At 44.4% G+C, this 24173-nt stretch overlaps 1 protein-coding gene across 4 annotated transcripts in view; it reads left to right on the top strand.

Moving 5' to 3' along the window:
• Positions 1-22614, top strand: part of BANF2 (BANF family member 2) — a 35916-nt gene extending 13302 nt beyond the window's left edge. For 2 of the 4 annotated variants that reach the window (XM_039256517.1, XM_039256520.1), the window contains 2 exons: positions 13879-14007; positions 22415-22614. In XM_039256517.1, the coding sequence (XP_039112448.1) occupies positions 13879-14007; positions 22415-22561 (276 nt within the window). In that variant the 3' untranslated portion in view covers positions 22562-22614. Of the gene's footprint in view, positions 1-1058; positions 1128-8993; positions 9122-13878; positions 14008-22414 lie in introns of all 4 variants that reach the window. The other 2 variants (XM_039256518.1, XM_039256521.1) reach the window with 2 other exon arrangements.
• Positions 22615-24173: the final 1559 nt, after the last annotated feature.

Raw genomic sequence — 24173 nt, forward strand, 5'->3', positions numbered from 1 at the left:
TTTAATGGGTATGAAGAAGTTCTGGGGATTGCTTGCACATACCATATGGATAGACTTAACACTATGAAATGTACACTTAAAAATGATTAAGATGGTAAATTTTGTGTGATGAGTATTTTATCACAATTGAAAATAAAAATATGGAATGCCTGAGTGGCTCAGTCAGTTAAGCATCCAACTCGTGGTTTTGGCTCAAGTCAAGATCTTGCAGTTTGTGAGTTTGAGCCCTGTGTCGGGCTCTGTGTTGACAACACAGAGCCTGCTTGGGATTGTCTCTCTCTCTCTCCCTCTATCTCTGCCCCTTCCCTGCTCGCTCTGCCTCTCAAAATAAATAAACAATAAAACTTAAAAAAAATATAAATAAATAAATAAATAAGATAAAAATAAGCCAAAACATCTGTTACAAATGTAAATGTCTTGTCCACGGAGGGTAGCTAATACACTCATCCATTCCTTAGATGACTTATTTTTCTTAGCTCAGCCCCTGGTCCTTTACAGAGAACAAGGCTCTAAAGTACAGGACATGTTTTCATGAAGCAAAGATGTAACCAGCTATAGTCCCAGTTAGAACTACTATCCAGACAAAGGATATCCAGCACAGACAGGAGTAAGGGGACAATTCTATTTGGGGAGAGAAGGTTGGGAGTCTTAGTGACATAGACAAGAAAGATGGAGTGTGGACAAGCCAGGGAGACAAGTGCCTTCTGCAAGAAATTGTTGCGGGGTGCCTTGGCTACAGGCTCAGTGATCTTAGCTTACATCTATAAAACCTAAGTCTAAACCACTGGGGCTAGAAATTTTGGAGAATTCAGATTTTTTTTTTTTTTTAATTTTAGAAAGGCAATATGATGCTGGTTCTGTGTGTTATAGAACATTCCTCCTGGTAGAGTCTGGCTCAGTATGCTGTAAACAAACCCATTAATATTCCTGTGGTGAAATGTATAAATATTCACACTAAGAGGGATAATAAAAGACTATAAATAGCTTTATGTTGGTCCAGGACAGGTTTTGCTGCCAAGTAAGTTTTTTTTAAAACAAAACAATCTTCTGGTTTTCAGAGCTTTTTGGACCTGAAAATGGCAGAATAGGGATTACGAACCTGCATGAATTTGTACCACCTAAAGTCTGTAAGTTAGCAAAGACACATAGCATTGGGAGGGACGAGAACAATTAGGCCCAGCCAGTCAACATTCTGACTTTATCCACATGAAATGGAAGTGGCTTGACCAAGGTCACGCGTCCAAGTTCATGGGCAGAACTGAGATCAGACTCAGGTCTCCTACCCCCAACCCAGCACAGCCCGGAGGGCTCTAGTCGACCCACACTGACTTTGGAGTCTAGAGCCTGTGAAGACAGTCCTCCCTCTCCTTTACAATTCCTAAAGAGGTGACCTCTTGCCTCTGGGAATGTTCCCCCTCATCACTGAGGTTTTCTCTGACAGCCACCTGCAGAAGTCTTTGTACTACATGTTCATAGACTTAACCCAAGGCCTTGTAACAGGTGATGTTCAGTAAACTTCTGAGGAATCATTGCATTTATTTGGGTATTCATTGCATGCATCAGGAGAAAGATTTACAATTAAAGAGCCATGGGTGAGACAGCCACCAAGGAACCTTGTTTGCCATTGTAGAATTGGAGTTAAGGGCAAGGAAGGCAGATATGCTTTTATTTGTGAATGATGAGGATTAATGGTCATTGAAAAATGATTTTTTTCCATCCCTGATGCCTGGCTGTGGGACTCATCCTGCCCCAGGCCTCTGAGTGGAATGGGGATGCTTCTGTGTCTTGCATTGTACTTGGTGCATGGAAGGTATACTACAAACACTTATTGAATGAGTAAATGAATGAGTGAATGAATATTGGGGGTGTGTCAGTTAAGACTCTGTTAGAAATTGCACAGTCCTAACTTAAATTGAATTAAACAAAAGTGAGAAAGCTTGCCTGATACAATTGAAAAGGCCAGGAGTAGATACCTTCAGGCATGGCTAGACCCAGGTTTGCAGATGAGTACTGGGAATCTGTCTCTTTCCTTCTCACAGATTTGTTTTCCTACATGTGGCTTCCTTCCTAGGCAGGTTCTGAGACAGGTGATGGCAGAGATTGTTGCCAGCAGTTCTGAACTCATATCCTGCCAGCTGAATTTGGCCTGGGCTAAAGAATGCACCCATCTCTGAACCATTTGCAGTAGCCAAAATGATATACTAGTTTCATTGGCCAGGCCTGAACATGGTTGCCCCCTGATGCCAGGATATTGGGAAGACAGAGACTGAGGTTTGGAAAAGAGTGAATCCTCAAGGGGAAGTAGAGGTGCTGGTCCCAGAAGTAGAGACAGCCAGTGCTGAGCAGAGGTAGACAATCGGTGACCCTTACAGGGGCAGATGCCAGAGGGTCTTCATGGGATGCGAAGGACACACAGGCTCGTTTTTTAGAAGTTAGTGCTCACTCATCATCAGGGAAACACAAATCAAAACTATGATATATCACCTCTTACCTGTCAGAATGGCTAACATCGACAATGCAGGAAGCAACAGGTATTGGCGAAGATACAGAGAAAGGGGAGCCCTCTTAACACTGTTGGTGGGAATGCACACTAGTGCAGCCACTCTGGAAATCAGTATGCAGGTTCCTCAAAAAGTTAAAAATAGAACTACCTTATGATCCAACAACTGCACTACTAGGTATTTACCCAAAGGATACAAAAATACTGATTTGAAGGGATACATCCACCCCAATGTTTATAGCAGCATTATCAACAAACATCAAATTATGGAAAGAACCCAAATGTCCATCGACTGATGAATGGATAAAGAAGATGTGGTGTATATATACAATGGAATATTTCTCAGCCATCAAAAAGAATGAAATCTTGCCATTTGCAATGAGATGGATATAGCTATGGTGTATTGTGTTAAGCAAAATAAGTCAGTCAGAGAAATACCATATGATTTCACTCATAGGTGGAATTTAAGAAATGAAACAGATGAACATAGCAGAGGAAAAAATGAAGCAAACCAGAAAACAGATTCTCAACTATAGAGAAAAAATTGAGGGTTGTTGGAGGGGAGGTGGGGTGTGTGTGTGAGAGATAGATGATGGGGATTAAGGAGGGCACTTGTGATGAGCACTGGGTGTTTCATGGAAGTGATGAATCACTATATTGTACACCTGAAAATAATATTACAGTGTATTTTAACTAGCTGAAACTTAAATTTAAAAAAAACATACAAAAAACAAAAAAAAAGAAGATAGTGCTTAGAAGCAATAGAAATCAACTTGATCATATAACCATTGAGATCTGTGTAATAATAGGCTAGGGAAATCATGATGTAATACAATCCCATTGAATTGGCTCTCCTATAGCAGTGCTTACTCTTTTCCAGACAGAGTACTGCACATTTGACATTCAGTTAACTCATCTGATCTGTACAGCTATCCTGTGGTTGGGTGACTTCATTATGCCCACCTTATAGATGAGGAAATGGAGTCTTCGGTTCAGAAATTCTCCCGGGTCTCCCAGCTAGTAAGTGAAGGGGCAGATATTTGCACCCACTTATCTCTGACTCCCTCTCTTGGGCATTTCTTCCGCCCATCTGCATTGCCAGGGGCTTCTGTCTCTCAGATCTGCTTTTCTCCTGGTTGCTTCCTTCTCAGGCAGGCTCTCCATATGTGGTGGCAAAGATGGCCGCCAGCAGGTGTAGAGCCCACCAGCTGAGCAATCTTCACAGAGAAAGCCATTCAATGATGCCCCAGCATGTAGTCTGAGAAGAGGTGTGGCCACAACCCAACCTCATGACATTGTGGTGAACATGGTAGGCTCTAGAAAGTAATTTCTGAGTTGACTGTACAATGTGGAGCCCTATGTCTTGAGGCCATGAGCTTCATCCCAAAAAGGGACACATCCAAAACGTGTGCCCTTAGACCATTAACAGCTAAGGGGGAGAGAGCCCCTCAGAGTCAGACCTTATTGTCATAGAAATATTACTACCCTTCTTTTCATTCTTTCGTTATGAATGACTGGGAGGGACAGGCAAACCGGCTCATTTGAAGAGAGAAGATGTAGCTTTGAGGAGCGGGGCAGAGATATATAGAGCCAGGAGTGATACTTGATAGACAACATTCCCTTGGATCCTGATGGTGAGAAATGTGCGCTGTCCTCATTCCCTTCTGGTCCAACTCCACTGTCCCTCCATCTGCATACTGGAGACTAAAGGCCTCTGTAGGGACAATCCTGAGATTATTGTCACCCTCATTCTCTTACCTTCTCTTGGTGCGACAAGGCTGCAGTTTTTGAGGCCATGGGGATGTACTCTAATTTTTCCATAAATCTGCTTAGTTTAGGAATGATTTTTATTCTCCACACCTTTGAGGCTTTGAGTACATAAAAAAACAGCATTTTTTTTTTATAATTTACTGTCAAATTGGCTAACAAACAGTGTGTACAGTGTGCTCTTGGTTTTGGGGTAGATTCATTGCTTACATACAACACTCAGTGCTCATCCCAACAAGTGCCCTCCCCCATGCCCATCACCCATTTTCCCCTCTCCTCCACCCTCCCCATCAACCCTCAGTTTGTTCTCTGTATTTAAAAGTCTCTTATGGTTTGCCTCCCTCCCTCTCTGTAACTATTTTTTACCCTTCCCTTCCCCCATGGTCTTCTGTTAAATTTCTCAAGTTCCACATATGAGTGAAAACATATGATATCTGTCTTTATTTGACTGACTTATTTCACTTAGCATGATACCTTCCAGTTCCATCCATGTTGCTGCAAATGGCATGATTTCATTCTTTCTCTTTGCCAAGTAGTATTCCATTGTGTATATAAACCACATCTTCTTTATCCATTCATCAGTTGTTGGACATTTAGGCTCTTTTCATGATTTGGCTCTTGTTGAAAGTGCTAAAGCAGGATAATTTAAAAAGCATGTGTGTACTCTTAGCACATGAATTTAAGTTTTAAGGTAAAATTAGAAAGAAAATGAGGGCATTGAGTAGAAGAAGCAAATATGATAACTAGATGGGGAGAGAGGTTTTATCCATGTTAATTTCTCTATGTGGTCATTTAGTTTAGCTCAAAGCTTCCCAGCAGACTGAGTAAAAAGAGAAATAAGTTTACGAATTCTGTTTCTTCATAAAGGTAGAAATATACCAGTTTTGAAAGGTATACTTTTTTCTTCACATTCAAGATTCACCACGAGGGGCATTTTCTAGGACAAATGTGGGTAGCAGCATTCTTAACAGTGTTGCCACCTATGCAGATTTCTGTCCTGTACCCCTTCAATAAAATGTGAGAGCAAAACAAAAAACTTAGGTTGTATTAACATCTGTTCCCGGGGCACCCGGGTGGCTCAGTCAGTTACGTGTCCGACTCTTGGTTTTGGCTCAGTTCATGATCTTACAGTCTGTGAGTTTGAGCCCCACTCAGGCTCCACGCTGACAGTGCAGATCCTGCTTGAGACTTTCTCTCTCTCCCTCCCTCTCTGCCCCTCCCCTGCTTGCTCCCTCTGTCACTGTCTCGAAAATAAATAAATAAACTTAAAAAAATTTTAAAAACTCAGTTCCCTAGAGTAGGCAGTATCACATATGCCCACATATAAAGCAAACACAAAAACAAGATAATCTCTTATTTACTTAGAATAAGAAGACCCCACCTGCAATGTTTTCTTTTGGTCATTTGAATACATGAACTCATAGAGATGTAGATAAAATTGTTTACTTATACCTTTTCATTTCATAATTTAATTATACATATTTAAAATCACAGACTATGCAAAGTAATATATTTAGAAATATTACACTTTTACATTTATATTTCAAAGAAACTATAGTATTCTAACCATATTCATGTATGGTCCACGCCTGTTTCTCTGTCACTGGGGGTCACTCCCAGTGAGTCATCTTACTTGGGCTCTAGAGGATAACGAACTTCACTTCCAACTAATGGTTGTTGAGAGATGTCACTTTTTGAATTGTGTACAATGTCCCCACTGGAAATTGTATCCCAAGCCCCCAGTACCAATTTGTATGATATTAGAGTAGTACCCCCCACCCCCACTCCATTAATCTAATGGGGCACTTGTGATTGCCTCCTCACAGACTCATTGTATAGATTTTTAAAGTGATCTTTAAACGATGCCAAACATTTGCAATTAGAAGGTCATCCCTTTGAGAATCATGATTAAATTCCATTGACCCTTTTACTCCTTATTTAAACAGGTAAGTGACTTCTGTGAGCCTCTAAACCTGACTTGGTTGAAGTCATTTCCTGCCAATGTATCCTCCCCAAACAGTAGTTTGTGGTTCAAGATGGGGTCATTGAGAGAACACCTTGTAATCTAAGACTCTTTTACAAGGCGGGACCATGTTAAGGCATCTGGCGTAGTATTGCCATATGATGGTTGAGTGATTGATCCGACCATGATGTAGCCCTCACTGAAGCCCACCCAGGAGATGCATGGGGTCTTAGACAGAGTGCTCCCCTGGGAAGCAGAGCCAACCATATTGTGCTCGGTGCAGAATTCTGAGCAGGCAGCTTAAATTCTGGGGCCTTGGTTTTCTTAGGGTGAAATGAAGACTAGGCTGGATCAGACAGGGGTTTGAAGGGGACACAAGGGGGGCCATAGGGATGGCTCCACATATCCAGAGCAGGCTCTAGTGGCCTCCCTTCTTTCGAAAGTCAACAAAGTAATTCTGCTTTGATCTATTTTATATAAAGGGATTCCAGGTAAAATTTCCTTTGAAGTAAAGGTCCCTTTTTTTAATAAAAAAAAAAAAAAAAAAGGAATAGGCCGTTATTGAGGTCTGTCTGCTCTGAAGTTCTCTGACTTCAAAGCCATCAGGGGTCATAGTTAAATCTTCCTGTTGATGGCTAATGAGGATTTGATGTGCCTGGGGAGGGGGGACAGACACTGTCTGCTAGTAGGTGAACATTAGCTATCTGGAAACATGGACATTAGACAACCCACTATAACGTCCCACTTAGTTGAAATCCCATCATCCTAGAAAACCTGCTCATAACTTTATGAGGAAAAAGCAAATGACAGGGAAACAGTGGCTCTCAAACTTGGCAGTATATGGGACTCTCCTGAGAGTTTTTAAAAGTTCCAATGTCCGGGCCCTACCCCATGCTAATTAAGTCAAATGCTAGAAGAGGGATCCAAGCATGGGTTGTGTCTTCCAGTATGAGCCTAATGTGTGGTAAAGTTTAAGAACACACAGCATTGGTACAGTCACTGTGGAAAACTGTGCAGTGGTCCTCCAAAGATGAAACATAAAATTACCATATAATCCAGTGATTCCACTCAATCCAAAAGAATCGAAAGCAGGATCTTGAAGAGATGTTTGCCCACCTATGCTTATAGCAGCATCATTCCCAATAGCCAAAAGGTAGAAGCAAGCCAGTGTCCACTGATGGACAAATGAATAAACAAGATGTGATGTATCTATACAGTGGAATATTATTCTTAAAAAGGAAGAAGATTCTGGGGTGCCTGGGTGGCTCAGTCAGTTGAGCATCCAACTCTATTTGAGCTCAGGTCTTGATCTCAAGGTTCATGTGTTCAAGCCCCACATCAGGCTCACACTGCTGACAGTGTGGAGCCTACTTGGAGTTCTCTCTCTCTCTCTCTCTCTCTCTCTCTCTCCCTTTCTGCCCCACACTTCTCAAAATAAATAAATAAACTTAAAAAAAAGAAAGAAGATTCTGACCCATGTTACAACATGTTTGAACACTGAAGACATCATGCTAAGTGAAATAAGCCAACCACAAAAAGACAAATACTTATGATTCTACTTATATGAGCAATCTGGAGTAGTCAAATTCTAAACTTGACTTAGAGTTTTTAGTTTTGCAAGATGAAAAGACTTCTGGAGGCTGGTTGCACAACTATGTGAATATACTCAACACTACCTAACTAGACACTTAAGAATAGTTAAGACAGTAAATTTTAGGGGTGCCTGGGTGGCTCAGTCAGTTAAGCATCTGACTTCAGCTTAGGTCATGATCTCATGGTCCATGAGTTCTAGTCCCACATCAGGCTCTGTGTTACCAGCTCAGACCCTGGAGCCTGCTTCAGATTCTGTGTCTCCCTTTCTCTCTGCCCCTCCCCTGCTCATGCTCTGTCTCTCTGTGTCTCTCAAAAATAAATAAATGTTTAAACATTTTTTTTTAATTTTTAAATTTTTTTTAAAAATTTATTTCTGAGAGAGAGAGAGAGAGAGACAGCGTGAACAGGGGAGGGTCAGAGAGAGAGGGAGTCACAGACTCTGAAACAGGCTCCAGGCTCAGAGCTGGCAGTCAGCATAGAGCCCGACGCGGGGCTCGAACCCATGAACCACGAGATCATGACCTAAGCGAAAGTCGGACGCTTAACCGACTAAGCCACCCAGGCGCCCCTAAAATTTTTTTTAAAAGACAGTAAATTTTATGCTATGTGTATTTTGCCACAATTCAATATAAAATATAAAAAGGGGGGAAAGGGCATCATGTAATTCAAAGTGTGATCTGTGGGCCCCCAGCATGGGCATCTTCTTGGGAGCTGGCTAGGAATGTAGCACCTTGGGTCACACCTGAGACCTTTTGCATCAGAACCCCCATTTTAAAAATTTTATTAAAAGAATTTTTTAACATGTATTCATTTTTGAGAGAGAGAGAGAATGCAAGTGGGGGAGGGGCAGAGAGAGAGGAAGACATAGAATCCGAAGCAGGCTCCAGGCTCTGAGCTACCAGCACAGAGCCAGATGTGGGGCTTGAACACACAAGCAGCGAGATCATGACCTAAGCTGAAGTTGGACACTTAACTGACTGAGCCACCCAAGTGCTTCCAGAACCCCCATTTTTAGACAAGACTCTCCCACCCCCACTGCAGGTGGTCTGTGTGCACATGAAACTTTCAGAAGTGCTAATTGTGATGACTAACCCTTTGACCAATTTGGAAGACATGGTGGACATGGACTTTTGCTACCTAGCATCCACCTCCTCTCCCTATTTCTTTCAGAACCCAGCATTCTCTGAGCTGCTATGTTCAGGGGGCTGACCTCATCCATACCCTCACACAGACCACTCCCCTGACAGTGACTGGCTTACAGGTGGACATGTTGTCTGGTTCTGGCCAACGAAACTAAGGCAAGTTCTACTGAAAAGGTTCTGGGGACACCAAAGAAGAAATGGCCTGTCCTTCCTTTTGAAGTTTCCATGTTAGGACAGAACCCAAGTAAATTCTGTATGCATCTTGGGACCTTGGACACTGCTAGTCTGGTCCTTGACACATATGCACACACATGGCCACTAACGGACAAAATCCTGAGGTCCACCTCAGCAATGGATTTCTGATAATGTGAGATTAGAAAAGTACTTCTTGTTTAAGGCCATTTGAGTCAGGGTTTTCTGTTACTTTTAGCCAAAGGTTTCTCACCCTTGAAACTATCGACATTTGGGGCTGGATAATTCTTTGTGGTGGGAGGGCTATTGTATGCATTACAGGACATTAGGTGGCAACCCTGACTTCTACCCATTAGATGCCAATAGCACTAACCCCTCCCTCAGCTTTGACACCCCAACATGTCTCTGGACAGATTGCCAAATATTTGGGGTTCAGAGGGGGAAACAATTTGCACCCGATTAAGAGCCACTGTTGCAGATAAAAGCACCCTAATGAATGTTAGGGCCTTCCAATCAGTGGGTCCTCAGGAGGATAAAAGTTGCTACCGCCTATGCTCTAGAGTGTTTCAAGGATCAAAGTGAGATGAGGTGTGTGAGAAAAGCAAATACACACAAGGTGTTGCTAATCATTACCTGTCTTTGATGCTGCTGCTGCATTGATAGCAATGTTGTAGTTTCCATTTATTCTTTTAATGGGCAGAGCTGTTTAACTTAACAGATGGCCAACGTGGATAGTGAATGGAATTTTCCCTGGGCAAAGCTGGTGAACCCCACCAGCACTCTCTGGGGCTCTTCCTCCTGCTTAGAAACTCTGATCTCCTACAGCCTAGCCCTGAGCTGGACCCCCAATCCTGACTAATCACCCAAGGAGGGGATGGGGGATATAGAGCTCACCCTTTAACACATTCGCAGAGATTAAGAGAGATCTTCATATTGAGATGCTAGAGAGATCAATGCCCTCCCCACATAATAGTGTATTCACAACTCACACATCTGTGTATTTGAGGCCCACAAGGTCAGCAGACGCTGGACAACCAGTCTTGGCTCCAGCTTTCCTTCCTCAAAGCTGCCAACACATCAAGGCCTCTGTACTTAGGAGTCCCCTGACTCTTTAAATCAGTGCCTTCAGATTTCTCACTTGGAGAATTTGTGTCCCTCAAGTGTGACAAATGTCCCCTGGAGTAGGAAGGCTTATGTAGGGGAGCTGGATGTTAGGTGTGGAGAATTGGGAGTGTGGGAACAGGCAAGGGGGCCAGTGCTGGAAGCGTTTGAAAACAATGGATGGATTGGTCATTTAGGTCTCAGAGTGCTTACTGTATGCCAGACACTGGGGCTGGGGCTGGGGTGGGCAGCAAAGGGCATTAGGAGGTAGCTGTGGCTCTTGCAATCTACTGGGGACCGTGTGGTGGACACTGGGTTGGTCTCCTGACCTTGTCCTGTATCATGGTAGGGGATGACTACCCCCACTAACATGGCAGCTACCCTGATTTTGTGCCCCACTCCCACCCCTGCAGCCTATGTGCTTTGTAGGTCACTGACTTGCCTTCTGAACCAGAGGAAAGACACACATCAGGTCTTGGCATGTGGGAGTTTGGACTGGAGAAGGCATTCATTGGCAGCTTTGAGGGAAAAACAGTTTTCCTTTGAGGGACGGGGCCGCATTTTGCAAAAGTGATGTTAGGTCCAGCTACAGCCTGATTATTTCCATGAAGGAATCAAGCTGAAGACTGAACTGATATATAAAAGGAGTCTGAGCCAAGAGGCTTGCAAGGAACTCAAGCTGGAGACTTGTGATCCATCTCTGGGGCTTTTGGTGGCATATGTTAATAAAACCTTACTGTGTACACCAGTTTGAACACGATTTTTCTGTGACTTGAATTATAAACTGTCCAAACTGACCCAGAGTTTGGTACCAAGAAAGGGGTGCTACAATAAGCAAACTTCAAATGTGGCTTGGCCAAGAAGATGTGTTCACACAGAGAGCAGCAAAGTGTCTTTACCCGGAACTAGGAAGTTGGTGATCCCGGTTTAGCAAAACGGTTACTTATTCCTGTTTTACTCTGGGATAGAGTCCCTATGTGGAGGGAGATATGACATTTGGAGATCTGGAGGAAAATACTCAGGATGTTGTCTACCTCTGGCAATCTTTGTTAAGGTCCTAAGAGACTCAAATTTAGAAGGAGGTAGCCCATTTGAAAATGGGGAGGGATAAAAACTCATCTTTGCTGAGAGAGGGCCTTTCTGCCTGTGGTCTGCAATCCAAAGTGACTGGACTTTGATGAGCAAAGTCCCGCAGAGTCAACAAAGCTGATGTATAGAACTGGAGTTAGAACGCAGGTAGCAAGTTGGGTGATTTAACAAGAGAAAAGATTGGGGTCCTGGAAAAACAGTGCCCCCAGCTCCCAGGTCTCTATGGAGCATCTGGTCTTAGACACATGCAGCCTCATGACTGGGACAACTCACTGCGGACATGCAGCTAGGATACGGCTGGGGGACAGGAAGCAGTGTTGGGGTACCTTCACGCGAGAGGTAAAGGAAGATACCACAAATCTGAGGAACAGGGCAATGGGCAAGGCAGAGAGCCCAGTTGCCAGTTCAAGGATTCTGACGTGAGACAAAATCCAACTTCAACTACTGGCCCATGGCCTTGAATAGAAGAAACCCAGTAAATTCTTTAGGGTACTGACTTGCCAAAGAAAGTGGCCAACTTATGCCTGAAATTGCCCATTCCTTGGGGGCAATCCCTGAACTTGTACCCACAAGAAGTATGTTATTAAAGCAGTGACACTCCTTGAAAGACATCAACCCTATGCCCACTCAGATTTTAACAAGGCAGTGAATGGGGCAGATACCCAGAATTGGGACCAACCATCTCTGCTGACTGAGGAACTTGCTTTACCATCATGGCAAGGAATCCCCCCAATATTTCCTCAATATTGTATATACTGTAGGCCAATGACTTCTGAATGTGTTTTCCATTGTCCCCTTCTTCAAATGGAGAATTGCCTTTCTTGAAATTTTTATTGCAGATACACTGGGTTTTTTCCCCTAGCACTTACTATATTGATGGTAATGAAGTTCAGAATTCATAGGTTACCATCCCATGAGTTGCTACTTCCAGACATGATGGAGAGTATGATGCATCTTCCAGAAAATACTGAATACAGTAACTAGATGAGTCATAGGGCTTCACCCTTTGAGGCAGAAGGTGAGTCCACATTTGTCAGTATGGGTATTTCTGATGATAATTTAAGGGAATGAGAGTGTACCAATGTTGGGTCACCAAAGGAGTGGACTTTAGTGGGATATTTTGTTTCCTATGTAACACTCATCCCCCCTTCTCTAGGTAATAATCCCAATTTTGTTCGGGTAACTACACTGTATCTCACAACTTGTATGGTTTAGAGAAAGCTAACTCCACTCCAAATCTAGGACCCTGTGCAGACCTTCAAGACTGGATGGGCTTCTCCTTGGAACACTCGTTTTTCTTCTGGGGTGGAACATTGAGTAATGTGAGTCCTGAAGCAGCCCTTTTGCTGCCATGAGGGGAACCAATCAAGACTGAAGCCAACACAAGGAGAAAAAGTTGAAAGAATCAGAGAAAATGGAGCTGTGGCCTTGAGCTCATACCCATCCTTTCCCTTAGGCTTTTGATTTCTGTGATGTCTTCTTTAATATTTGGTTTAGCTTAAGAGATTTCTGTTACTTGCCACCAAACAACCAACTATTACAGAGTGTGATGAAAGTGTTGATGATGGAGAAGGTAGGTTAATTAGCTAAGAGAAGCAATGCTTTGTTTTCTTTCAGACAACCTTATTGAGATATCCTGGACTTACAGAAATTAAGGTGTACAGGGGCATCTGGGTGTCTCAGTCAGTTAAGAGACTGACTCTTGATCTCGTCTCAGGTCATGATTTCACGGTTCATGAGATAGAGCCCCAGGTCAGGCTTTGCGCTGACAGCATGGAGCCTACTTGAGATTCTTTCTGTCCCTCCCTCTCTGCCTCTTCCCCTGCCTGTCCCCCCACCCCCCCACCCCGCCGCCAAATATATACACACATTTTTAAAAAACACTCCAGGAAAAAAATTTTAAGGTGTATAATTTGAATGATATATATACACACATTGTGCAAAGATCACCACAACCAAGCTAAAAAACTTCTCCCTCAGTGTTCCATATAGGTATTCTTTTGTATATGCGCATATGGTGAGATTTAACTTAAGATCTATCCTCTTAGAAATTTTCAAGTATACCATACATTTTTGTTAACCATTATTACTATGCTGTATATTAGCTGCCCAGAATATATTCACTCCACATAACTAAACATTTGCACCTACAACCCCATGTCCCCATTGTCCCAACCACAATTCTAGTCTCAAGAAACAACGTTCCTTTAAGCACTTAGGGTAGGAAGAGGAAGAGAGGAGAACATATCGCAGTTCTTAGTGTTAAACACAGTCTTTTGGTGGAATTTACTGGACTCATTCATGGCCATCATTACACATCTCTCAGCATATCTAGGTGGGAATGAATGTGTTGCGGCCCTCAGTGCAGGGCATGTCCCTGATATCTAAAAGTCCCCAATAACCATTGGGTGCTGGAAGGAAGCCTGCCATCATCTGTTGCCTCCATCCCTTAGCAAGGCAATCCCCCATCGTCCCTCTCACTGTGAGGAGCCAGCCACCTCCTAACCCTGTTCCTCCCACTGCCATTACAGGAGATGGATCACATGTCTCCCAGGCTGAGAGCCTTCCTCTCTGAACCCATCGGAGAAAAGGATGTTGCCTGGGTGGAAGGGATCAGCCGTGAGCTTGCAATCAATTTGGTCACCAAAGGTTTCAACAAGGTAATTCACTTTTTTCATATTTCCCTACCTTCTCTCCCCAATGTCTCTTCCCCTATTCTTGCCAGATGGCAACTGCTGCTCAATGTCCCTGCAAGGGGCCATCAGAGAGCAAAGCTGCCACTTGGCAGGGTGCCCCAGTCTTCAGTGCTGCTGACCCCTCATGCTTGGGCATCCTTGAGGGCCAGTAGATGATGGGCAAATTGAATGACTTTGGCTCAGAGCAGCTGGGCCAGGCATGATTCAGTGGGTGTTCCAACACCCAGAGGTCAACAGAAGTGAACCAGCCACGCGAGCCTGGGGCTGAGCTGTCAGGACAGATGATTTGGATGCACTGTCCACCTCCAAGTAGAGACTCGCGGGGTCTCACTTGTCAGGCACCACCCTGGCAACAGCAGGTGGAGTAACAGCAGACTGGGGTCTACACCAGAGTAAGAGGATATGAGCTGTTCTAAGATGTCACTCACAACCCAAGAATGCCGGCCTCAAGGGCATCCAGTGGAATCCAAACATTCCTTTTCTACATAATGATTTGGTTTTTATGGTGCTGGTAAAACTGCTTGGAACTTTAGAGGAGAATAGGAGATGATTCTGAGAAAACCCAAAGAAAGTGAGCACATGCAGAGGTGAATGGGAATCCACTTAGAACATTGCACACCCTGTGAGGAGATTTCACACACAGTTATTGCTGTTCATTCCCTTCAGTTTTTTAAAATGTTTATTTATTTTTGAGGGAGACCGAGAGAGACAGAGTGTGAATAGGGGAGGGACAGAGAGAGGGAGACACAGAATCCCAACCAGGCTCCAGGCTCTGAGCTGTCAGCACAGAGTCTGACATGGGTCTTGAACTCATGGACCACTAGATCATGACCTGAGCAAAAATCAGATACTTAATCAACTGAGCCACCAGGGCTCCCCCATTCCCTTCAGTTTTTAATGTTAGTCTGCACCACTGCACAAGAAGAATTTACAGCAACACCCAAAGAGGCTGGGAACTGTGGCACACAAAACTGATAATCAGTTTGGTGTGCTGTCAGTATACAGTGCATGGCTGCTCCCAGGGGGGTATCTGAACTCCTGGGCCTGTGGTTTTTCTGATGGTTTTCTGGTTGACACTCTGCCAGCACCAGTTGCTAAATATTCTGAAAATCACCCCAATCTACCAGCCAATTTAACATCCAACAGGTGGTATGTCAGCAAGCTGGAGCTCCACGACTGACGTAGATTTGATTCTTTCCTCCAAGATAAAAGATGGAACCCTTCCCTAGCAGGTAGTAGAGTAAGCAAGTCTGGCTAGGGAAGACATTTTCCATTCAAAATTCCTTTTTAAAAGTAACGATGTCCCCTTTTCTTTTCTATTGTGGTGTGCTTGCATTGATATGAAGGGTTCAGCTCAGTGAATTTTTACATGTATGTATGCTCATGGACCCACCCCCAAGATCCAGTGATTGGACACCTCCAGAATGCCAGATGGTTGCATTGTGTGTCTCCCTGGTCTGTGTCATCCCCCCACTCTCAGAAGTAACCATTATTCTGGTTTCCAAAACCTTTGATTTAATGTTTTTTCTGTTGTTCAGACATACGTAGCATTTAAAAAAATATTTTTATTTGCATATAGCAAACGTCACCTTTTTTAGTACACAATTATGCAAGATTTGACAAACGCATGCAGCCATGAAGCCACTACCACAATCAAGACCTAGAACAATCCTATCATTTCCAGATGTTCCCCTGTGTCCTTCATATCCCCCACCCTCAGCCCCTAGCAACTGCTGAATTATTTTCTCTCCCTCTAGTTTTGCCTTTTCCAGCTTGTTTCCAGCCTAACATGTGTGTGTGTGTGTATATATATATATACATATATATAAAGAGAGAGAGCCATATTTAAGATAAAGGAGTGAATTGGAGTGCCTGGGTGGTGTAGTTGGTTAAGCATCTGACTTCATGATCTCTCACAGTCTGTGAGTTTGAGCCCTGCTCAGGCTCTGTGCTGATAGCTCGGAGCCTGGAGCCTGCATCAGATTCTGTGTCTCCCTCTCTGTCTCTCTGTTCCTCCCCCACTCACTCTCTGTCTCTCAAAAATGAATAAATGTTAAAAATTTTTTTAAAAGATAAAGGAATGAATGAATAATGGGAAAATGTCAGGCATCCCAGAAACTGCTCCACACAGGAAGGGCTGTAGGGAAGAAGGAGCTGTTTGTCTGTGTGTGGCCAGGCCCCTCTTGTGTCCACAACCTCCTGGTGAGCACCAAGACCAGCACACCACTTCCAGGCCCTACTCATTCCTAGGGGCGCTGATTCCAAGCACTGACACAGGGGATTTCACCTTTCTCCTTTGCTTTGAGCCCCTCAATTACCTGCAAATAAGATGAGGGCCACTATGTCCCCTTTACAAAGGAGAAGACAGAAGCTCCAAGGAGTTAGTTCCTTGATCAGGGGCCCGAGTGAGGATGAGAATGACCATGTATCCTCACAAACCAGGCAGGCAGATCAGGGTCGGAGGGGTTACCACATCATGGAGGGGACTTCTGCTGGGATGTGGTGGCTAGACTCCATATCAGGGCTGGAGCCTGGATGGGCCTCTGAAAGGATCCATGAGACACTTTGTAGGTGAACAAGGGCTTCTGAGTGAGGACCGGTCAGCGAGTAGGGCCAGCAATAAGAGTCTCCAGGGTGGGCAGGGAAGGGGTCTCAGATTTAGCAGATAAAAATGCAGGCTCCTATACATTTTTGAAACTTTTATTTTTAGGGCGCTTTTAGGCTTACAGCAAAACTGAGCAGAAGATGCAGAAATTTCCTATGTATCCCCTGCCCCAACACATGTACAGCCTCTCTCCTTAGCCACACTGCCACCAGAGTGGTACATTTGTACCCATTGCAGTAATTACAGTGGCACATCATAATCACCCAGGCTCCATGGTTTACATTAGGGTTCACTTGCAGAGTTTCTATGGGTTTGGACAAATGCATGATGACACATATACCCATCTTTATAGTAGCATGCAGAGATGTTACATCCTCTGAGCTCCTGGAGTTTTATACCCTGCCTGCAGGAGACGAGACCTTACAGAGGGACACCTTTCTGGGCCTTATGCTAACCTTTGTCCTTGCTGGCATCTGCTGGGGTGTATCTGTCCCCTGCCTCCCTCAGCTATGGCATGACTTTTAAATAAAACTATTGATTCCTCTATGGATTCACCGAAGACTCTTCAGGACCTCGACAGTCAAAAATTTGGCTGCACCCTTCCTGGGTTATTTTGTGCCTGCCCTTCCCCCCAGCTTTCGCAGATCTAGATCTCTGAGAATCTAGACCTCTGCTGTCTAATAACGGTGGTCACTGGCCATTTGTACCTTTTGAGCACATGTCTGAATAAAAATGTGCTGTGTATGTAATATACATGAGGTGATTTAAAGATTTAAGATTTTAAAGTACCCCTCCAAATGTCAAGTATCTCATCAATAATTTTTTATTGGTTTCATGTTGAAATAAGATTTTTGAAATAGAAAATAAAGCATGGTACCAGAACTCATTTCACCTGTTTCATCCCCCACCCTTTTCCTGTGGCTACTGGAAAATTAAAAATTATATATATGGCTGGCTCACATTAAATTTCTACTGGACAGGGGCACCTGGGTGGCTCAGTCACTTGAGCATCCCAGTCCGATTCTTGACTTTGGCTCAGGTTATGATTTCATGATTCATGGGTTTGAGCCCCGTGTGAGGCAGAACCTGCGTGGGATTCTCTCTCTCTCTCTGCCCCTCCCCCTCTCAAAATGAATAAATAAACGTTAAAAAAATAAATTTCTACTGAACAGTGTTGGTCTAGATTTAATGGTGGAAGGGCTGCAAAGGACAAAGGAATGACCAAGAAAGGAAAATACGTTGTGCATAAGGTGCTGAAGGCTTTCCACGGCCCAGCTCTAGCTCTGTCTTATATTGCCCACCCTCATCCACTCCATACCCAAGCCAGACTGTCCATGAATCACAAACACATACGGGACCACCCTCCTGCAGGCCTTTCTTGAAATAGACATCCACCCCCTTCAGGACCCCATTCACTATAGACCTTCTCTGGGAAGAAAGCCTTCCTTCTGCCTACCCACCCCAGCCTAACAAGCTTGTGTTTCTAAACACAGAGTATTCAACAGGACCCCTTGCTGTGACATGTGTACTGTTGATTATTTTTTCCACACATGGCCTGAGAACCCATACTCTTTATGCTAGCGAGGCACAGCTTGCCTTTGGGGCTCTCCCATGTCTCCTCTGAAGCACAGGATGGTGCTATGATCTTTGTACCTCCTCCTCTCCCTATGAAAGCCCTGCCCAGGGGCGAGTGAATTTCCAGGCACTCAGTAAATCCAGGGACTTTGAGCAGTGCCCTACGAGGCAGGCGTTTTACTGTAGGGATAACCCTGAAGTCATCCAACAGTGAGGAAGTACATTTCCATCCTAGAGACTCTAGTTTGGATCAATGCTCTTTGAAGACACTATATAAGTCATATCCTTGAGACTAAATCTTCCTCCTGAAAGATACTTGGAAGATCAGGGAGGGGTATGTGTTCTGGGGGACTACCTGCTGCCTAAGGCTCTCCTAATCGCAGAACTTGTGCATACTATTTGCTACATGTCAGGCACTGTCCTCAATGCATGACATATATCTCATTTAATCACCAAAAAGTCCTATAAGGTATACTATTTCACCTCCATTTTACTGATGGGGCAATGGATAGCCACGTGACTGCTCAAAGTCACTTGGGGTGAGAAAGGTGAAATCTGAATCTGGGCAGACAGTCCCCGGGGGGGTGGGGGTTAGTAATGCAAAGGACCCCACTCCCAGACACCTGGGCCCTACAAGGAGTCAGTCATACAAGTCTGGGGTTACCCTGCATAGGGTTGCCAGAAAAAATATAGGGAACCACTCAGTTAAATCTGAATCTCAGTCAAACATACTTTTTTAGTATGATTATATCCCAAAAGAGTGCCTGGGTGGCTTAGTCAGTTAAGCTTCTGACTCTTGGTTTTGGCTCAGGTCACAATCTCATGGTTTCTTGAGCTTGAGCCCCATCTTGGACTTTCTGCTGGCAGTGTGGAGCCTGCTTGGGATTCTCTGTCTCTCTCTGTCTCTGTCTCTCCCTCTTCCCCCTCCCCCAATGCTATCTCTGTCTTTCTTAAAATAAATAAATAAACTTAAAATAAAAAGTATATCCCAGGGAGACATGGAGAAGAAAGAAGAAGGGGCAAGCCCTGCATTGGATCGAGCATTTGCACTGCGGCAAGGAGTTTTAAGCCAGAAATGATTGAGAGGTACTGGATTTTCAAATTTGTCAATGGCTACCAGTGGTCATGAAGGATGAAGAGCCAACATCTGGTTAGAGAAAAAGAGACTTGTTGATCACACAATGAAGTCTTGTGGCTACGTAAGTGCCTTCACTGTAGGCTCCAAGGAATGGCAGCTCCAGGTAGAGGCATCAGACAAGCCTGAGAATCAGAGAGGGCCAAGATGGCAGACCTCTGTTGTCCACCTGAAACTCAGGTGCATCAACTTTACTCAAAAAAAAAAAAGTTAAAAAAAAGGCCAGGTGTTACAGTGAAGATGAAAAGTTTTAATTGACATTTTGCACTAGGACCAGCTATCTAGTGCAAAATGAAGATATGAGGTCCCTCGTTCACATATACTGAGGACTTCAAGATGCAGCTGCAAAACACTAAACCAAGGGGGGCTCTGTCCAGGGTGGTGGGGGCACACTGTCTGCTCAGGGTATCTCTGCATCACCCTCCCCACAGCCAGAAATTTGGCCCTTTGGTCCAAGTAGAGAGGGGTGAGAGATTTTCTTCTCCTTGGTGAAGGGCTCGCTTTCTGAAACCAGCGGAGAAACCAAGCAGGTTTTGGGTAGGGCCGTGATGGGGGCCCACGACTCCAGCTTCCCTTGGGAGCAGGATGATGTGAGCTAACTTTCCCTCCCCACCGCTGGAAGGTGGCAGAGTAAGAGGAAAAGAGACAGGTTGCAACTTGGCTCCAGAAGCCACAAGAAGAGGCCCTTTTTCTACAGCATTCCTGGAAAATGTGCCGCTGGTCCTGCATGCCACACATTCCCTGGCTTCCTCGCTGCTGAGGTTGGCGGGGATGCGGAGGCTCTGATCGCCACCGGCTGATGGCCCAGCAGCAAGGCCTCCAGAAATGGCAGAGGCCACCATAGGTGCCCGGCCAGATGCGGGCGGGCGGGATGAGCCAGAATGGGGCTCGGGAAAACAAGAGTCAACCTCTCAGATTCTTAGTGATTCAACCTGGAGATTGAGACTGGGTTAAAATGTGCCAGGGGACTGGAGCCCATTGAAGGTACTCAAGTGCCACTTGCTATTACCATCATTATTACTCTTATTTATCATCATCACTAATGCTCCCTCTGCTTGGACAGAGCCCCTTGTTCCTTGATCCTATTATTCACCTCTCAACCTCCCACATTCACTGCAGCAACTGGCTCAATGAACATTCAACAAATGTTCATTTTTTAAAATGTTGAATTACAAAAGATCATAAAATCACCAGCAAAAATACAAGGATACTGATAAAATAAAATGAGATCGTTCTAAGCATCCATATAGCTTTTCTAAAAAGATGATGAAGGTAGCAGATTAAAATAACCATGACATCCTGGCTGTTTTTTCAATCTTTTCAACAACTGGACCATGACTCAAAATAAGAAACCCCAAGTTCCAAGGCTTGGGTACATTTTACAACTGGGACTCAGCTTCTATTTAATCTTTAAAAAAAAAAATGTTCCATTTGGTTAGGGTGAAGTTTTTTTGTTTGTTTGTTTTTAATGTAACTGAAAGCAAACAGACACCAGCAGGTTTTCCTGGAGAGGGGCCCAGGATCGCAAGCGTGGACGCTGGTTCCCATTCATTCCAGGCTGGAGAGCCCCCAAACCAGCAGCGAGAGGCGGGTGTTTACATGATGTTAAACCTCCAGGCTTCACCATTTAGTGGCTTAGTCAATCTGCGGCCATGTAGTCTCAGGCACCTCTTTCTCCATGGAGATCTTGGTCCTTGTCAATAATCATGTGATAAAATTGTAAGAGAGAAATGAAAGGCTGTGGGGCAGTAGTTAGAGAATGAGAGAATGCCATAGAGCTATCTGTCCCAGTGTACTTAATGTTAATTTCATGCATTTTTCATGCACACAGACTTCAGAAGGGAAAGGTAGGCAAGGTTTATGGAGTTTTATATGTTCCCTACTCCTCCCACAGGGCCACGTATCCAGGACAAGCAAGGAATTTTCATTTTCCTAATGTTCTCAAGCTGGATCCGCTTAATTCCATTTGCAGGATGGGGTGGGGCATGTTGTGTGCTTTGAGGTGATGCAGAAACTGAGGCCAGAGTTCTTGGGGTCTTCACTACAGGTTAAGTGAATTGCCTGAGGTCACACAGCTGGTTTGCAAGAACAAATTGGTGCTAAGATGCCCCTCGTCTGCCAACCCCATGGGCAGTGATTCTTGATCCAGGGAGATTTTGTCCTCAAAGGAACATGTGGCAATGTCTGGAGATGGTTATGATTGTAACAGTCTGGGTGGATGGGAGAGTGCTACTGGCATCTGGTGGGTAGAGGCTGGGGATGCTGCTAAACTTCCTGCAATGCTCGGGACAGTCCCTGCTCCACCCCAACAGCACAGAATCACCCACAATGTCAATAGTGACGAGAGTTAGACACTCTGCAAGGTCCATAGAGGAAGTGATGGGGTGGGGAGCCTCTCTGACTTCTCCTTGTGTGTGTGTGTGTGTGTGTGTGTGTGTGTGTGTGTGTGTGTGTTTTGAAAAGAAATACTAGGGGTGCCTGGGTGGCACCTGGCTGGTGCCAGTTGGTAAAGCCAGCAACTCTTGATCATGGGGTTGTAAGTGTGAGCCCCATGTTGGGTGTAGAGATTACTTAAGATGGAGAGAGAGAATACTAGATCAGAGGCCAGAAGGGAGCATTAGAAGTATGCTAGGCTCTTGCTACTCAAAATGTTGTCCCTGGACCAGCATCACCTGGAAGCATGTTAGAAATGCAGATTCTCAGGCCATGCTCCAGACTTATTGAGTCAGAACCTCCCTTTTAGCAAGGTCCCAGGTGATCTATGGGCTCATTAAGGTTGAGAAAAACAAGTTCTGGTTCACCCCAGGCTAGACAGCCCGCAACCACATACCGAGAGATGTGCATTTATTTCGAGCTCACATCTCACCAAGGGCCAGTCCCAGAATCCCCATCACCTCGGTCAGGGATTCAGGACCTGCCACCATTCTTCCCCACACCTGACTTGTGCCCCTTCCTTTGATTTTCATGCGAGTTTTGGTGTTGGAGAAGAGCACATCTCGGCCGGTTTATTATAACTTTTCCCGTTTTTCTCCCTGCCTCATTCCCCTTCCCCACAGGCCTACATCCTGTTGGGACAGTTCCTTCTGATGCACAAGAATGAAGCTGAGTTTCAGAAGTGGCTCATTTGTTGTTGCGGCGCCACCGAGTATGAGGCCCAGGAGAGTTCCAACTGTCTGAAGGAGTGGTGTTCCTGCTTCCTATAAACACACACCCCCTTGCTCTGATGCCTGGGTAAACGACACGTTCTGTACTGACACCCAGGCTTGAGGTCATTATTTTTGTTATTTTTTATTTTAGAGAGCACAAGTGGGGAATGGGGGCAGAAGGAGAGGGAGAGAGTCTAAGCAGGCTCCCTGCTCAATGCAGAGCCTGATGCAGGGCTCGATTCCACGACCCTGGGATCATAACCTGAGCCAAAATTAAGAGTTGATGCTCAACCAACTGAGCCACCCAGGTGCCCTATTTTTGTGTTTAACTTTAAGGATACACAGTCATTATATGAAGTAGTACAAGAATATATAAAAGAGAACAAATGAAAGACAAGTGATGCTCAAATTGACCACCTAAAAACAATTATCATTCACCTTACACGAATATCATGCCAATTATTTCAGCATATAGATTATTTTAGAATAGATTATTTTAAGTTTTTAAGCCAGTGTATTGATTATCTATTGCTGCATAGCAAATGAACTCAAAGCATAGCAGCTTAAAACAATTTTATCTCACGCAGTTACTTGTCTGGGTGGTTCTGTCTCTGGGTCTTCCTTGAGGTTGAGAACTGTCAGCTGGACTGCAGTCATCTGAAGGCTTGACTGGGGCTGAAGAACCCACTTCTAAGATGTTGCGCTCATGTGGCTGTCAACTGGAGTCCTCCATTGCTTTTTAAATAGGCCTCTCTATGAGGCTACTCATGGCATGGCATCTAGCTTCCTCCAAAGCAGCTGATCCAAGAGGGAGTCAGAGAGCAAGCAGGAAGTGCAATGCCTTTTATGACCTTGTCTCTGATTCACACTATATTACTTCTGTCTTATTCTATTTTTAGAAGCAACTCATTAAGTCCTTAAGAGAAGAGAATTGAACTTTCTTGAAACAGCCACTAATATGCAGATATATTTTTAAGAGCATCATAGTCCGATTTCTGAGGTATAATTTATATTCAGTAAAACTTGCCCTTTTTTAGGTGTATAGTTCTACAACTTTTGAGAAATGCATTGTCCCAAAACCACCACCAGAATCAAGATGGGGAGCACTTCCATCTCCACAAAGAGTTCCCTAGGGCCTCCCCATAGTCACCCCTGTGCCCCTGCCAACAAATGGTCTGGTTTTTGTCCTTATCATTTTGACATTTACAGAAAGCCAAATAAATGTACTCACACAATATGTACCTTTTGTGTGACTGGCTTCTTTCACTTAGAATAATTCAGTTCAGATGAGCCCATTAAACAGGCTTTTTAAATTCAAGAAAATGTGGGCAGCTGTTATTGGTGCCTGGCCCCATATGCTGTTGGAATTCACTGTTCTAGTACAGTCCAGTAACTTCCCTCACCAAGCACCTGAGTACCCTCTGCCAGAGGGTATCTCTAGATGCAGCAGTAGGATCTGCCCATGCCCAGGGCAGGAAGGAAGTGTCAGGGAGTTAACATCCAGTCATGGGTGGAAGCTGATGGTTAAATGCCTTGGGTTCCCTGCCCTTTGGATGGGATAGCTCTGAGGTGGTATCCCCCAGCTCCCCAGTGGGGTTGGGCCGTTTGCTCACAGTGCCCCCCTGCCCTTTAACACCCATGGCATTTGCTTTCTTTTCTTCCCTAAATT

Source organism: Hyaena hyaena, unplaced genomic scaffold, assembly GCF_003009895.1.
Source record: "Hyaena hyaena isolate Hyena2069 unplaced genomic scaffold, ASM300989v1 scaffold_579, whole genome shotgun sequence".
Classification (NCBI taxonomy): Eukaryota; Metazoa; Chordata; class Mammalia; order Carnivora; family Hyaenidae; genus Hyaena; species Hyaena hyaena.